At 38.2% G+C, this 14886-nt stretch overlaps 2 protein-coding genes across 5 annotated transcripts; one reads left to right on the forward strand and one right to left on the reverse strand.

Annotated features, from left to right (window-relative positions):
- Positions 1-54: 54 nt before the first annotated feature.
- On the reverse strand, positions 55-6399 carry LOC111788211 (putative vacuolar membrane protein YML018C). The gene is made up of 8 exons (XM_023668482.2): positions 5963-6399; positions 4043-4381; positions 3092-3309; positions 2160-2227; positions 1972-2073; positions 1767-1884; positions 1520-1655; positions 55-425 (listed from the first exon to the last, which is right to left on the reverse strand). Exons 1-8 carry the CDS (start codon positions 6041-6043, stop codon positions 363-365), a joined length of 1125 nt encoding a protein of 374 aa, XP_023524250.2. The 5' UTR covers positions 6044-6399; the 3' UTR covers positions 55-362.
- A 3044-nt stretch (positions 6400-9443) lies between these two features.
- Positions 9444-14025, forward strand: LOC111788143 (synaptotagmin-5). Of its 4 annotated transcripts, none has more exons than XR_015419761.1 (14): positions 9444-9747; positions 9825-9929; positions 10053-10103; positions 10244-10364; positions 10494-10621; positions 10786-10887; positions 10968-11042; positions 11129-11208; positions 11485-11635; positions 11720-11950; positions 12033-12332; positions 12530-12643; positions 13401-13622; positions 13810-14025. XR_015419761.1 is itself a non-coding variant. In XM_023668368.2 (13 exons), the coding sequence occupies exons 1-13, from the start codon at positions 9643-9645 to the stop codon at positions 13545-13547; spliced, it is 1710 nt and encodes a 569-aa protein (XP_023524136.2). In that variant the 5' UTR covers positions 9444-9642; the 3' UTR covers positions 13548-13798. The 4 variants fall into 4 exon arrangements, 2 of the variants coding, with proteins under 2 accessions (XP_023524136.2, XP_023524137.2); XR_015419762.1 differs by having other exon boundaries at positions 13820-14024; XM_023668368.2 differs by lacking the exon at positions 13810-14025 and having other exon boundaries at positions 13401-13798.
- The last annotated feature ends 861 nt before the right edge of the window (positions 14026-14886 follow it).

Here is a 14886-nt window from a genome sequence, read left to right on the forward strand (position 1 = left end):
TCATAGGTTCGAATTATCACTTCAACGTGTTAAAAAGGGTCGGAATATAAAATATTATAAAAATAAAGCCTTGAAATTTCATTTGAACAAAAACGAAACATTTTTATTACATCAAGGGCTCAATATCCAAATACGACCCAAACGAACGTTGGTTTCGACTTACTTTACACGACCAATGGTAAAACACAAGTAGAATTAAGTAATCTATGGTGGTATGAAAATGGTGTTTTTTTCTTTTTTTTTTTCTTTTTTTTTTTTTTTTTTTTTTTTTTTTACCCAAAATTGAAGATTTTACAGTTTTCAATCAGAATTTACATTGCAATTCAATGGATGAAGGAGAGAGAATTAAGAATTTCCAAATGCTACAAGCCCAGCTTCTTTGAGAACCATTCTGAAAGATTTGCAATTACAAATCCTGCAAACACCTGCAAGCCACAACACCAAAAGTATACAATAACCCGTCTCCACAAGATGTCGACTCGAGATATTGGTATAAAAGATACTGATGCCTACTGTTCGAGGATTTGATTGTAACAAGTCTTTTAGTTTGAATGATTTGTGTAACACTATGAGATCTCACATCGGTTAGAGAGCGGAACTAAGCAAACCTTATAAGGGTGTGGAAACCTCACCCTAATAGACGCGTTTTAAAACCGTGAGGCTGACGATGATACAAATGGTAGTGGTGGGTTTGACAATATTTGCTAGTGGTGGGTTTTGACGGTTACAAATGGTATCAGGAGTCGGACACTATGCAGTGTACTAGCGAGGACGTTGGACCCCCACTAGGGGTGGATTGTGAGATCCCACATCGGTTGGAGAGGGGAATGAAGCAATCCTTATAAGGGTGTGGAAACCTCTCCCAAGTAAACATGTTTTAAAACTATGAGGCTGATGGTGATACGTAACGGACCAAAACAGATAATATCTACTAATGATGGGTTTGGGCTGTTACAAATGGTATCATATCCAGATACTGGACGGTGTGCCAGCGAGAACGCTGGACCCCCAAGAGGAGTAGATAGTGAGATCTCACATTAGTTGGAGGGGGGAACAAAGCAGTCTTATAAGAGCATGGAAACCTCTCCCTAGTAGACGCATTTTAAAACCATGAGGCTGACGACGATATGGAACGGGCCAAAGCGAACAATATTTGCTAGCGGTGGACTTAGGCTATTACAAACACATAAATAATTTGGGATGTGGATTGAAACTCGAGAGCATGATGAAGAGGTTTTTAGAGGAAGTTTAGAATATGGTGAGTTTTAATGCCTATTTATGGGCGTTATGGAGTTGGAACTTTGTAATTATCTGCTAGTATTATTCTTCTAAGCTCGAGTCAGTTCTCATATGTCCTTGTAAATTCTTTCATTTTTTTCAATGAAAGCTCGGTTTCTATGGATGCTAATCTATTGTTACTCAAAATACAGTCATTATATATAACTCGAGGCTAGTCGACATTTATAGATGCTAATCTATTGGTACTTTTATGGCCAGAATCACAAAAGTAGTTAGTTACCTGAGTCGAGCCAAGCATGTAAACCGCCGAGTAGTGACGACCATGGATGAACATGTCAGCCAACATGGCAAGCGGAATGGTGAGCGACATGCCCAATGTTGCCACGAGCGGCGTAGTCCATACGACACAGAGTGCCCTGAATACAAAAGAAAAGGTCCAATGTGAGAAGGGATTGTTAGGAGTGAGTGAATAGAACACGTTGGAAGGGTCGGGTCGGGTCAGGTCGGGTCAACTCGATTCGACATACCAGAAATAATCAGAAAGTACGCTTCCGATGAAGCCATTAGCGAGAACTACTTCTTCCGTTCGAAGAGAGTGAGGAATCGAAAACTTGGGTTCTATTCCCATGGCTGTCAATGGCCAAACTGAAACAAAAAATGAACAGATATGATACCAATCTCACGAGCCAACCAGCATTTCAAGCATGCTAATGTAATCTTAATCTCAGTTACCTAGCCACCAAAGTGTAACAAGTGTGAAAAGACCAATGTATCCAAACAATTTTTGCACATCAACCCTCTCTCCTTCTTCACCAGCAAACTTTTTGAGAAGCACTACAACAGAAAGAATTCAAAGAACTAATCAAATCAATAGCAATACATAAATCTTAAGAATATCAAGAAGGATACACTTTTATTACCGGTGAATAGCCCATACGACACGGCTGAGAGGAGGCCGAAAAGATCTCCAATGAGAGAGTGTTCGTTGCTGCACCATAATTTTAACTATCAGGGATAACAAAAACGCCTTGTATTGCTAGGCGAACGACTTGTTACAAATGAAATATTGTGGGCTTTCTCTCAAGATTTTAAAACGCGTCTGCTAGGAAGAAGTTTCCACACCCTTACAAGGAATGCTTTGTTCCTCTCTCCAACCGATGTGGGATCTCACAATCCACTCCCTTGGAGGCCCAGCGTCCTCGCTGGCACACTGCCCGATGTCTGGCTCTGATACCATTTGTAAGAGTCCAATCCCACCACTAGCAAATATTGTCCTCTTTGGACTTTCCCTTCTAGGCTTCCCTTCAAGATTGTAAAACGCGTCTGCTAAGGAGAGGTTTCCACTCCCTTATAAGGAATGCGTCGTTCCTCTCTCCAACCAATGTGGGATCTCACAATCCACCCCCCTTGGAAGCCCAACGTCCTCGTTGGCACACCGCCCGGTGCCTGGCTCTGATACCATTTGTAACAACCCAATCACACCACTAGCAAATATTGTCCTCTTTGGACTTTCCCTTCTAGGCTTCCCCTCAAAGTTTTAAAAGGCGTCTACTAGGGAGAGGTTTCCACCCCTTATAAGGAATGTTTCATTCTTCTATTCTTCTCTCCAACCAATGTGGGATCTCACGTAAAAGCTGTAGCTTAATAAGATTTATGGTTTTAGTAAAAGCATTCAAAATTTTAAATGCTTGTGTTCTATCAATGATTGTTCATGCAATAGTGATAATATAAAGCTATATGCATATAGTTTGCCACTCCAGCTTGACTAATGAAGGCAGAAATTATATGAATAAAGCACAGATCTACAAGCCAAGCAAAGAGCTGTGATTCAAAAGAAAGAGAGGACACATACTCAGAAGCAGTTAGTTGTGACTCATCAGTGGCCCAAGTTTTACCAAGAGTTGTCATAATAACACCGGCCATACTGACAAAGACAGCAACAACTTTGACCATATTTAATGAATCTTGGCCAAGAGCAGCACCAATGAACAGAGTAAAAAGTCCAGAAGTAGAGGATAAGACTGTTGTACTGGCGACACTGGTCCGTGCAAGTGCAGCATTTGATAGATACTGCAAAAGCAAGCAAGTATTAGGAATATCATATCATCCAAGGTTCCTATGATGATCGCTGAGATCTACACATTAGAGATGTCTGATGGTAGAGACTTGCAAATTAAGGATGAAAGTGCAAGAAACATAAAGACGGTTCGATGTGAATGATTCCCGTCAATGCCTCCATATGGAAGATTTTATAATCCGATACACCTCGGTGGCAGTCAAGGCAAGGAGATATCTCACAATGCTATAGGAGTTGACACAAAGGAATCTTATGATCTTCGTCAGTGACAGAGAACATCGCCCCATTGTGAGATCCCACATCAGTTGGAGAGGGGAACGAAACATTCTTTATAAGGGTGTGAAAACCTCTCCCTAGTAGACGTGTTTTAAAACCATGAGGGAAAGCCTAAAGAGGACAATTTCTACTCATGGTAGACTTGAACATTTCATTTGAAATCATGTCATACATAATGAATATTGCATAAATATGCTTAAGAAAATTTTAAACCAATTACGTAACAACCCAAGTCCACCGCTAGCAGATATAGTCCTCTTTAGGCTCTCCCTTCCAGGCTTCCCCTCAAGGTTTTAAAACGTGTCTACTAGGGAGAGGTTTCCACAACCTTATAAAGAATGCTAAGTTCTCCTCCCCAACCGACGTGGGATCTCATAGATTAAAAGACAAATAAATTGGACAATAGTCTATCGAACCAAAGAAGAAAGCCAAAGACGTGTGCTAACTTGCCTCGGTTACAAACCAGATGGGGGCGATGTAAAATCCATATGCAGCAATTTCCTTGTTAGTAAGCTCTTTCTCTTGTTTCAATATACATGGATCATCTTTGTTTTTAGAAACCAGGGGACTTCCTTCAGAATGAGCTGAAAAATCAGCATCACTGTCTTTTCTAGTGAAACTCCCCTGAAGTTCCACATCCAAGTTTGTCTCCGCTCCACTTTTAGAAGAGTGGGTTCTTACCAAACTACAAAACCAATCCTTAAGGAATGCTATTGGGAGGTAAACTACCATGAGTGAAGCTCCAAGATATGTTATGGCAAATGGCTGCTTATAAGCAGTAAAAATGTCCTGCAAAGAAAGGGAACCATAAAACTTGATCAAATTTTAGAAACATCGAAGACTTCATATCTTTTAAACAAATGTCACCATTCAAACAGCTTTGAAATGGAAGACCCAGCAGAAAATAGTGTCCTGATTCTGGATCTCTAAAGCAGTTCAACAAATCTTTGAAAACATATATGAGTTTCTTATCTACAAGTGTGAGATACATATCGGTTGGGGAGGAGAACAAAACAATTGTTTATAAGGGTGTGGAAACCTATCCCTAGCAGACGCGTTTTTAAAATCTTGAGGGGAAACTCAGAAGGAAAAGCCCAAAGAGGACAATATTTGTTAGCGGTGGGCTTGATCTGTTACAAATGGTATTACAGCTAGACATTAGGCGATGTGCCAGTGAGGAGGCTGCGCCCCGAAGAGGGGTGGACACGAGATGGTGTGCCAGCAAGGACATTGGGTCTCGAAAGGGGGTGGATTCTGAGATCCCACATCGGTTGGGGAGGAGAAGGAAACATTGTTTATAAGGGTGTGGAAACCTCTCCCTAGCAGATGCATTTTTAAAATCTTGAGGGGAAACTCAGAAGGAAAAGCCCAAAGAGACCAATATTTGTTAGTGGTGGGCTTGAGCTGTTACAAATGGTATTAGAGCCAGACATTAGGTGATGTGCTAGTGAGGAGGCTGAGTCCCGAAGAGGGGTGGACACGAGACAGTGTGTCAGCAAGGACGTTGGATCTCGAAAGGGGGTGGATTGTGAGATCCCACATCGGTTGAGGAGGAGAAGGAAACATTGTTTATAAGGGTGTGGAAACCTCTCCCTAGCAAACGCGTCTCTAAAACCTTGAGGGAAAGCCCAAAGAGAACAATATTTGTTAGTGGTAGGCTTGAGCTGTTACAAATAGTATCAGAGCCAGACACTGAGCAATGTGTCAGCGAGGAGGCTGAGCCACGAAGGGGGTGGACACAAGACGGCATGTCAGCAAGGACGTTAGGCCCCGAAGAGATTGGGGGGTCGCACATTGATTGGAGAAGGGAACGAGTGTCAACGAGGACACTAGGAAGGGGGGTGGATTGTGAGATTCCACATCAGTTGGGGAGGAGAACGAAACATTGTTTATAAGGGTATGGAAACCTCTCCCTATCATACGCGTTTTTAAAACCTTGAGGAGAAGCTCGGAAGGGAAAAACCCAAAGAGAACAATATCTATTAGTCGTGGACTTGGATTGTTACTACACGAAACTTTTCGTGGACTAAAGATAATTCTACCATAGCAACCAAAATCCCAATACTCCCAGCTCAAATTCAATCAAAATTCCAAAGTCAAACTACAGGAAAAACCCAAACCAACAACAAATCATTCAGCAAACAAAGCATGAAACTCCAAAAGAAAATGCAGAAAACAAGTTCCAAACTAAGAATCAAACAGTGTTGTGCATTGCAGCAAGCATAAGCAAATATACAAAAAAAAAAAAAGTCTGCCCACCATAACAAAATCCCAGCTAAGCTCAACAATCAATTAAGCTGCAAACAACTCAAGATCTTCCACATTGAACTCAAGTACAAGAACAAATCGAAACAGAGAACGAACACATACCTGCGTCACTTCGGCTGAGGTTACCCATATGATCACAACAGTCACTATGAGGAACAAACCAGCCTTATACCTCCAACCCATCAAGAAGAATCACGAAATTCGAAAAGGGATCGATGTCCTTCTCGTAGATCTTCAAGCTTTTCTTCAAATTTGACCGGTTGGCGATAGGACAACGAGAGAGTTAACGGATCTTGGAGGGGGGGAAACTGAAATGGTGGATGAAAAAAAACAATGGGGACCGGGAGAACCGGTGGTTCGGGGTGTAAAGGGATTGTTAGAGAAGAGAAATGCAGAGAGATGAAGAAAATACGATGTTGAAGAATTAAGAAGAAGAAGAAGAAGAATTAGAATGTAAGTTATCGGAGGTTACTTCCAATCTATCCCCCCCTTGGCTCGCTCGTCCTGTTCGCCGTCCCTCCAGCTCCAAAAAAAAAAACCCATTAATCATTGAATTCCGACTTTTTTGGTCTTCATTTTTTTCTTTAAATATAAAGTTAATTCCTCTTAATTTTTAGAAGAAAAAAATCAAAAATATAAATTTTCTAATAAATCTCTCCCAAAATAAATAAATAAGTCAATGACTTAGACTAAAAAATAAAAATTTAATCAAATATTCGACATGGTGTAGGTTTATTTTAACGAATTTCGTTTTATAAAAAGATATTATAATAGTCTAAGTTCACCACTAGTAGATATTGTCCGTTTTTACCCGTTACGTATTGTCATCAGCTTCACAATTTTAAACCCTTATAAGGAATTATTCGTTCTTCTCTTCAACCGAGGTAAGATCTCACAATTTACCCTCTTGAGAGGCAAGCGCTCTAATACCAATTTGTATCCGTCCAGATCCACCACTATTTGGATAGTGTCAATTTTAGTTTGTTACGTATCGCTATAAGTCTCAAGTATTTATTTATCATCTGGGTTCCAAATGATTTCATCTTGTACTAAAAATTATTGCTTAAACTTTTAAATTTAAATATTACCGTTTGAAAGATATCCGTCCGGACCCGTCGACCGACACCGTTTTGTTGCTAGTTGTTTTGTTTTGCCATCCCATTCGCGGCCGTACTTGTAGGCTGCCCCGTCCCTGTCGCAATCGCTGCCCGTCTGCCCTAATAACTTTTCGTATTTTTTAAATGTGAACGCCGTGATCTTTAATCACGCGCCCGCACTTTCCCTCGTTTGGTTCCTACCACATCCAACGGCTCACAATCACCGAAAATTTTCCCGGCAGATTTGATGCCAGAACCAATTGTTGTATTACACGTGGCATTTTAACATCCTCCTACGCGGCAGATTCCGAAATCGGAAGCCCTAGAAACGAACAAATCGTTCTTCTGCCGCCAAAGCCCTAGACTGATTGCTCTCGTCGATTACTCGATTTTGATCTTTTACACTCTATTTTCCGTAGCGTTTTCCTTTGGTTTCATTCGAAGAGGACGAAAATGCTCCATGATTCATCGTTTTTTATTGATACTTTTCTAGAACTGCACGAATCGGCTCTTTGTTCTGTGAATCGATCTTGAAGATCGATACTCCAATGGTGAAATCATTGAATCGGTGATTTTTTTCTGGTGAAGATCATTGCGGGAATCGCAACAATGGTGAAACAGGACATTGACCAAATCGTGGAGATGATATCCAAATCAAATCTTCATTCACTAGCAAACGGTTCATTCGGTTTGATGCTCTCGTAGATTACTCGATTTTGATCTTTTACACTCTATTTTCCGTAGCGTTTTCCTTTGGTTTCATTCGAAGAGGACGAAAATGCTCCATGATTCATCGTTTTCGATTGATAGTTTTCTAGAACTGCACGAATCGGCTCTTTGTTCTGTGAATCGATCTGGAAGATCGATACTCCAATGGTGTAATCATTGAATCTGTGATTGTTTTCTCGTGAAGAGCATTGCGGGAATCGCAACAATGGCGAAACAGGACATTGACCAAATCGTGGAGATGATATCCAAATCTTCATCCATCGCTGCTGGAATTTGCACTAGCAAACGGTTCATTCGGTTTGATTCTAGTTCCATGAGAATTTGTCTGCACCTTGATAGATAATCGCCTTGAATTTTGTCTATAGTTGTTTTAATAGGCACAATCTGCAGAATGACGAACACCTGACCGTACATCAGTGAGGATTAGATTTTGATTTTGAATCTTTGATTCCAGTGTTTGTGTTTCCAAAATTATCACAAATCTCATTCAGAAATCGCCGTCGCCGTTGCCGTCGTCTCTTCCGCTGGAGGAGTTGATGAAGGCTTTAGAGGCACCGCCGGAATATCTGGACTCTTCATTAAATTTCACTTGGTAGCTAAATTTCAAAGGTGAAAAAATATGTTATTAAAACCATTGTTTTTATTTTAAATTTTTTTGAATTAGTAACAAAACAGAGAAATTAGAAATAAATAAATAAACCAAAATATGTAATAATATTATATTTAATTTTGTTCTAAAAAATGTAATTGATTTTAGGGGGAATTTTTAAATATACTTTAAATTTCATAAATTTTAAACTTAAATTTGAATTGTAATTTTTATTATATTATTAAAAATTCTCTTAAATTCATCAATTGTTTTTCAATAAAGCTAGAATTAAAATTTCTTCAAACTCAATAATTTAAATTATAAAAAAAAAAAAAAAAACCTAAAATTAATGCATAATTAAATAAATTTTTTAAACAGGACAAATTTTGTTTTAAAAAAATCTAGTGTAGTATAATTTTCTTTCAAATTTCGTTGATAAGTGTATTTTCTCTTTATATAATTAAATAACTAAAATATAGATTTGACATTTTGAGGTTGTGTTTTTTGTTATAAAAAAAGTGCCATCCTCTGTGTTTAGTTGCCAACTGTTAGGTTGGAATCCTGAGCAGACTGCCGGTGATAAAGTCGGAGGAAGGTGAGGATGACATCAAGTCATCATGCCCCTTATACCCTGGGCGACACACGTGCTACAATGGCCGGGCAAAGGGTCGTGATCCCGGTTTGGATTGTAGGCTGCAACTTGCCTGCAAGAAGCCGGAATCGCATACAGTGGTGAATTCGTTCCCGGGCCTTGTACACACTGCCCGTCACACTATGGGACGTGATGAAACCCACGTCGAATAACACAACGTTACTCCTAACACAAATACTTACAGCAAATAGGGGGAAGTTCGCACAAACATTTTTAATATATTTTAATAAAAAAATGTTTACAAAATTAAAAAATAAAATTGTTTGAGTTTAAAAATGCAATAGAAATAAACATGTATTTTTTTTTTAAAAAAATTAGAATTCCACTATAAAATCGTAACAATTTTTATATATTATTTTAAGAAATAAGCTCATTAAAAATATAATAAATAAATAAATAAAGGAAAAAGACGACATGGACCCCGAAGAAACAGGAAATCATTGGCGGGTCCACGTGGCAGAAATGCAAAACAGTTAACGCAAAACCAAAGAACAGAACCAATTCACCTCCTCCTTCAATCGTCAAGATTCCGACTATGGAACAAATCTTCACTCTCACATTCTCCTCTTCCGCCATTTCTTCAATGCCATTCGCCTACGCACAGCGTTGCTATTAGCTTCCTTCTTCTTCTTCTTCTTCTTCTTCTTCTTCTTCTTCTTCTGCCTCTGTTTTGTTTGGCTTTGGATTTCGCACGTCTCTCTCCGAATCTTCCCTCATGTCGTTCTTTTCCGGTATCTTACTCGGCATTGTTGTCGGCGTCTTACTGATCGTCGCTCTTGCTCGCGCTGCGAGCGTTCGCGCCAAGTGTCGCTCCGATTTGGTATCTCTCTTTTGTATATTCTTTGTTCCGCTTTGGTGCGATATATGTATGCTCTGTTTTTATATTTTGTGATTTAGGCGATGACTATTGCGGCATTTGCAAGAATGACGGCACAGGATTCGAGAAAAGTTATTCCCAAGGAGTTTTATCCGTCGTGGGTTGTTTTTACGCAGCAACAAAAGGTTGGCTCGTTTTTCTTTTTGCTACTTGATTAATTAGAAGATCTCATTCGATACAAGAGTCTGGATCTGCTAGTGGTGGATTAATTTCAGGATTTCGAGTTATAATTTCTTTGTAATTTGCAGTTACATTGGCTCAATCATCAGCTTGAGAAAATCTGGCCATATGTTGATGCGGTAATCGAAATCTTCACTACTCCGTCGTCTTAATTCGCTGTTAAACTGTACAATAGAATGTAGTTTTGGTTCTGGAGTCGATTCTTCCTCTTCCTTCTGTTATTATGTCCTGGCATTCTATGGAATGGCGATTTCTGTAGGCAGCATCGGAGCTGATAAGGAGCAATGTGGAGCCGATTCTCGAACAATTTCGACCGGCTATATTATCCTCTTTGACGTTCTCGAAGTTGACCCTTGGTACTGTATCTCCAAATTTTACAGGTATAAATTGGTTTAAATATCAAGTAATTGCAGCCCTAGAAACCAGATTCAGTACTAGCTATCACGACCTTCTTAATCTAAACAATCTGAATGCATTCATACTAGCAAGATAGGCGTTCTGTTCTGTAGGAATCGATGTACTTGAAGATGAGGCAGACACTGGTGGAATAACCTTGGAGTTGGAGATGCAGTGGGATGGTAATCCAAACATTGTTCTTGACATTAAAACTAAACTCGGCGTTTCTTTACCAGTACAGGTAATAAGGAGATTAATTTAAGTGGGTAGACTTATTATGATGTGTGAATCTGAATTAAATCACAAGAAATAAACTCTTGGTTCTTTACTAAACTAGATGTTTTCATGTATGTAGCTGCTTCTCCCTTACCAATTTCTTCTCTTATATACTGACTTATTTATTAGGTAAAAGATATTGCATTCACAGGGCTTTTCAGATTAATGTTCAAACCATTGGTCGACGAGTTTCCTTGCTTTGGAGCAGTGTGTTATTCTCTGAGGAAGAAGGTAAATTGCCATCTCTGTACTGTTGGATAGTGAAATCAGAAGGTTATATGTTTTTGAAGGTATTCATATTTCTGCTGCAGAAAAATCTTGATTTTAAACTTAGGATTATTGGAGGAGATATATCATCTATTCCTGGGGTTTCTGTTGCTATTGAGGTAAGTCAGACTTGATCTTTTTGATTCTTGTTGGCACAACAAATTTCTGTAGCACAAGCCAAATTGATGGACTCTTCTCATTCCAGGAAACAATTCGAGATGCAATCGAAGGTAGCATAATGTGGCCTGTTCGGCAGATTGTGCCCATCATAGCTGGAGATTATAGGTATGTCAAGCATGTTGAGGATTATTGGGTGTGAGTCCCACATTGGTTAATTTAGTGGAAGATCATGGGCATCTCCATTGGTATGAGGCCTTTTGGGGAAGCCCAAAACAAAGCCACGAGAGCTTATGCTCAAAGTTGAACAATATCATACCATTGTGGAAAGTCGTGATTCCTAACAAAGCAACCATCCTAATAAGAAAAATTACTTCATGGTCGATTACGATTAATTTTTGACAATGACATGCTCTTATGTGGCTTCCTCTTTACTATGTATAGTGACTTAGAGGCGAAGCCTGTTGGAACATTAGAACTGAAGCTCGTGCAAGCAAAGGAATTAACCAATAAAGACATTATAGGAAAGTCAGATCCTTATGCTGTGCTGTTTATACGGCCATTGAAAGAGAGAATGAAAACAAGTAAAACCATTGTAAGATAAAGTTTCTCTTTCCATTTTTTTTAAATCTTTGATGGATCAACTAAAATAAGTTTTTCTTTTGCTGTATCCGGATAGAACAATCAATTGAATCCCATATGGAATGAGCACTTTGAATTCATTGTTGAAGATGCGTCTACTCAACACTTGACTATAAGAGTTTTTGACGACGAAGGAGTTCAGGCATCAGAACTAATTGGATGTGCTCAATTTGCATTGAAGGACCTCGAGCCTGGTAAAGTGAAGGATGTTTGGTTGAAGCTGGTGAAAGATTTGGACATCCAAAGAGATAACAAAAACAGGGGTCAGGTCAGAACTCCATGACATCAAGTTTTCACTTTCCCGTTCAGTTAAAAGGAGTTATCTACTCAACTTTTATGCGCTTATACAGGTGCATTTGGAGCTTCTTTACTATCCCTTTGGCACTGATAAGAACCTCTATACAAACCCATTTGACTCAGATTATACATTGACCTCGGTGGAGAAGGCTCTACAGACGGCTCCGTATGGCTCAGAAGATTCGGATTCTGGAAAACCAAGTTCCCCACAGAAGAGGGATGTGATAGTGAGAGGAGTCCTGTCTGTGACAGTAATAGGTGCTGAAGAGTTGCCTTCTGTAGATTTCATGGGAAAAGCCGATCCATACGTTGTCCTCGTTATGAAGAAATCCGAGACCAAAGTTAAAACCAGGGTGAGATTCTCTCAGTTTTGCAGTTTGTCTTTTCAAAATTTCTTTCATTTCATCTTTATACTAATCCTCCTGTTCATATTTCTCGTCGTTAATAATCCTTCAAGTTGATTGTTCCCTGTCATATTATGTAGACAAATGATTATCCTTGTTAATATTTGGAATATTAAACTTCAAAATCTCATTGGATGATTCACTAGGTTGTACATGACACTCTGAACCCTGTCTGGAATCAAACGTTCGACTTTCTGGTGGAGGATGCATTACACGATTTGCTAATTTTAGAGGTCTGGGATCATGACACTTTTGGAAAGGTAATCTTCTCCATCTCAATCATTTTAGCTGCATTAACTGTAGAATTTGTCTGTTGATGTGCCGTGGTTTGAATATTAGTTTGATTAATAGTCCCAATATGCTAACTAACTATTAAACACACAAATTTACCGACTGACTGACCAGCCTGAAAACATGTACTCTGGGTTAGGATTCACGAACCTCCATAATGGTATATTGTCCACTTTGAGCATAAATTTTCATGGCTTTGCTTTTGGTTTCTCCAAAAGAGATGTATTTCTTACTTATAAACTCCACCATTATTTCCTTAGTTAGCTAACGTGAGACTCCCTCCCCAGCAATCCTCGACAATCTGTTCAAGAGGACACTTGTAGGAATAAGATAGAAACTTTTATCTTTATTTTCCAAGAAAGTACACACTTGTAAAATTTAGAATATTGTCTACTTTCCATTTCCTAAGGACTATTTTAAATAGAAATAGAGAACTAAATAGGAATCATCTATAAAGATGGCCCTTTTGAATGCATTCAAACATAAAGGCTAACATAGATGTTATGGATGATATTTATTTATACTTGCATCTTACTTATAGGAATTGACCCGTCCCGAATGAAACCAAAGTTTTACGTTCGATTTTGAATTAGAGACATTCAACATGATGAATCAATCTAGCCTAGTATCAATTGGGAACAGAAATTTCCTACTTTCCAAGAACTTAAGGCGGGTAGTAAGAATAAATTTGACCCTTTATAAGACTTGATTAGTGTTGATATACAGGATAAACTGGGGAGGTTCTTAATGACGCTGACAAGAGTGATATTGGAAGGAGAAATTCAGGACAGTTTTCCACTGGAAGCAACCAAATCAGGGCGGATTTTTGTGCATCTCAAGTGGGCAGCTCAGCCAATCTTCCGAGACACTTGAAACAAAAAAAAAAAAGAAACCTTTCTTTCCCAGTTTCGCCAAGAGCTGCAGTGCCTCATTGGTCATCGCACTGAGGTACTTGATTTGAAGTGGTTAAAAATCCAAGTCAAGGGTGGGAATTCATCTCTTTCTCATCACTCCACACCACTCTCACAATACCCATTTCTTTCATTTCTTGTCTCATTATTCTTTTCATTCTTTTATTTCTTCTGTAGTTTTAAAACTAATAATATGTTTTAATTAAATTAACCCATATTATTAGTGTTTTGCAGCTTACCTGAGGAATTGAACCATACGACGGATATATGTTCGGTTAAAGTGGTAACAACTCAACGGTAACTGACATGTACTTCTAATTTTCTAGAAGTTAAAAAGTATAGAAGTACAAAATTCAAATTCTTATATCTCATGTTTGTCGTACTAAAAACGTAGAGATACACGTGCTTTATTAAATCAACTTATACGAACTATGTAAACACGTTGCATTCAAAATAATTGAAGTTAAAAATGTTTAAATGGGCAAGTAATTTTTGTTTGTGCGTGTGGAAAAGGACTTTAACACACGTGTCGTGTTGGGGGAGGACTTTAACACACGTGTCGTGTTGGGGGACTGTACTTTGAACAGTCTCGTGAACATTTATTTAGGTAACTATTAATTACTTTATATATGTAAATTTGAATGTTTATCGCCTATTTAATTTTGTGGGGAAATTATTTTATAACATATTCAAATTTATGGTAAAATTCAAATTAAAAATTAAAAATTAAGAAAACATCGATAGCCACGTATATTTTTTATATTTATAAAATAAAATTAACGATAAAGTCTCGTTATATCCAAATATATTGTTTGTTACGTAATTTACCAAACAAAATTTTCCATGTTCTCAAACAAATTGTCGAATCTACTATGTATCATACGGTCAAGTTGAGTTAGGTAAATGTAACAATTCAAGTTCATCGCTGCTGTATTCCATGGACTTTCTCTTCTAGACTTCCTCAGCAAAATTGAATGAACGGACTTGGTCTAATCCAAAATTACGATTCTACTAAAAATGGGCGAGAACAAATAATCATTCACTTCTTTTAATTCTATTACTCTTAAAATAAGAGGTAAATAAATAAATAAATAAATATATATATATTATTTAAATATACATTTAATTCTATCTAAATAAATATTTTTCATTTTACAAATTTAAAATATAATTTATTTGATATTATTGGACTTCAAAAAAGAGAGAAAATTATTGATATTCTAAGAGGGAAGAAGAAAAAGAATATGAAACTGAATTACCAACTTCTTCCGGGCTGCTCTTTGCACGCCTCGCCACTTGTT

This window comes from Cucurbita pepo, chromosome 2 (genome assembly GCF_057944985.1).
Source record: "Cucurbita pepo subsp. pepo isolate OVF chromosome 2, ASM5794498v1, whole genome shotgun sequence".
NCBI lineage: Eukaryota > Viridiplantae > Streptophyta > Magnoliopsida > Cucurbitales > Cucurbitaceae > Cucurbita > Cucurbita pepo.

Coding starts and splice junctions, on each gene's coding strand:
- LOC111788211 (XM_023668482.2), bottom strand. CDS start 6,043: ATGGGTTGGAGGTATAAGGCTGGTTTGTTCCTCATAGTGACTGTTGTG. Junction 4,382..5,962: donor CCTCAGCCGAAGTGACGCAG/GTATGTGTTCGT, acceptor CTTTCTTTGCAG/GACATTTTTACTGCTTATAA. Junction 2,228..3,091: donor TCACAACTAACTGCTTCTGA/GTATGTGTCCTC, acceptor ATTATGGTGCAG/CAACGAACACTCTCTCATTG.
- LOC111788143 (XM_023668368.2), top strand. CDS start 9,643: ATGTCGTTCTTTTCCGGTATCTTACTCGGCATTGTTGTCGGCGTCTTA. Junction 9,930..10,052: donor TTTTTACGCAGCAACAAAAG/GTTGGCTCGTTT, acceptor TGTAATTTGCAG/TTACATTGGCTCAATCATCA. Junction 12,333..12,529: donor AGACCAAAGTTAAAACCAGG/GTGAGATTCTCT, acceptor ATGATTCACTAG/GTTGTACATGACACTCTGAA.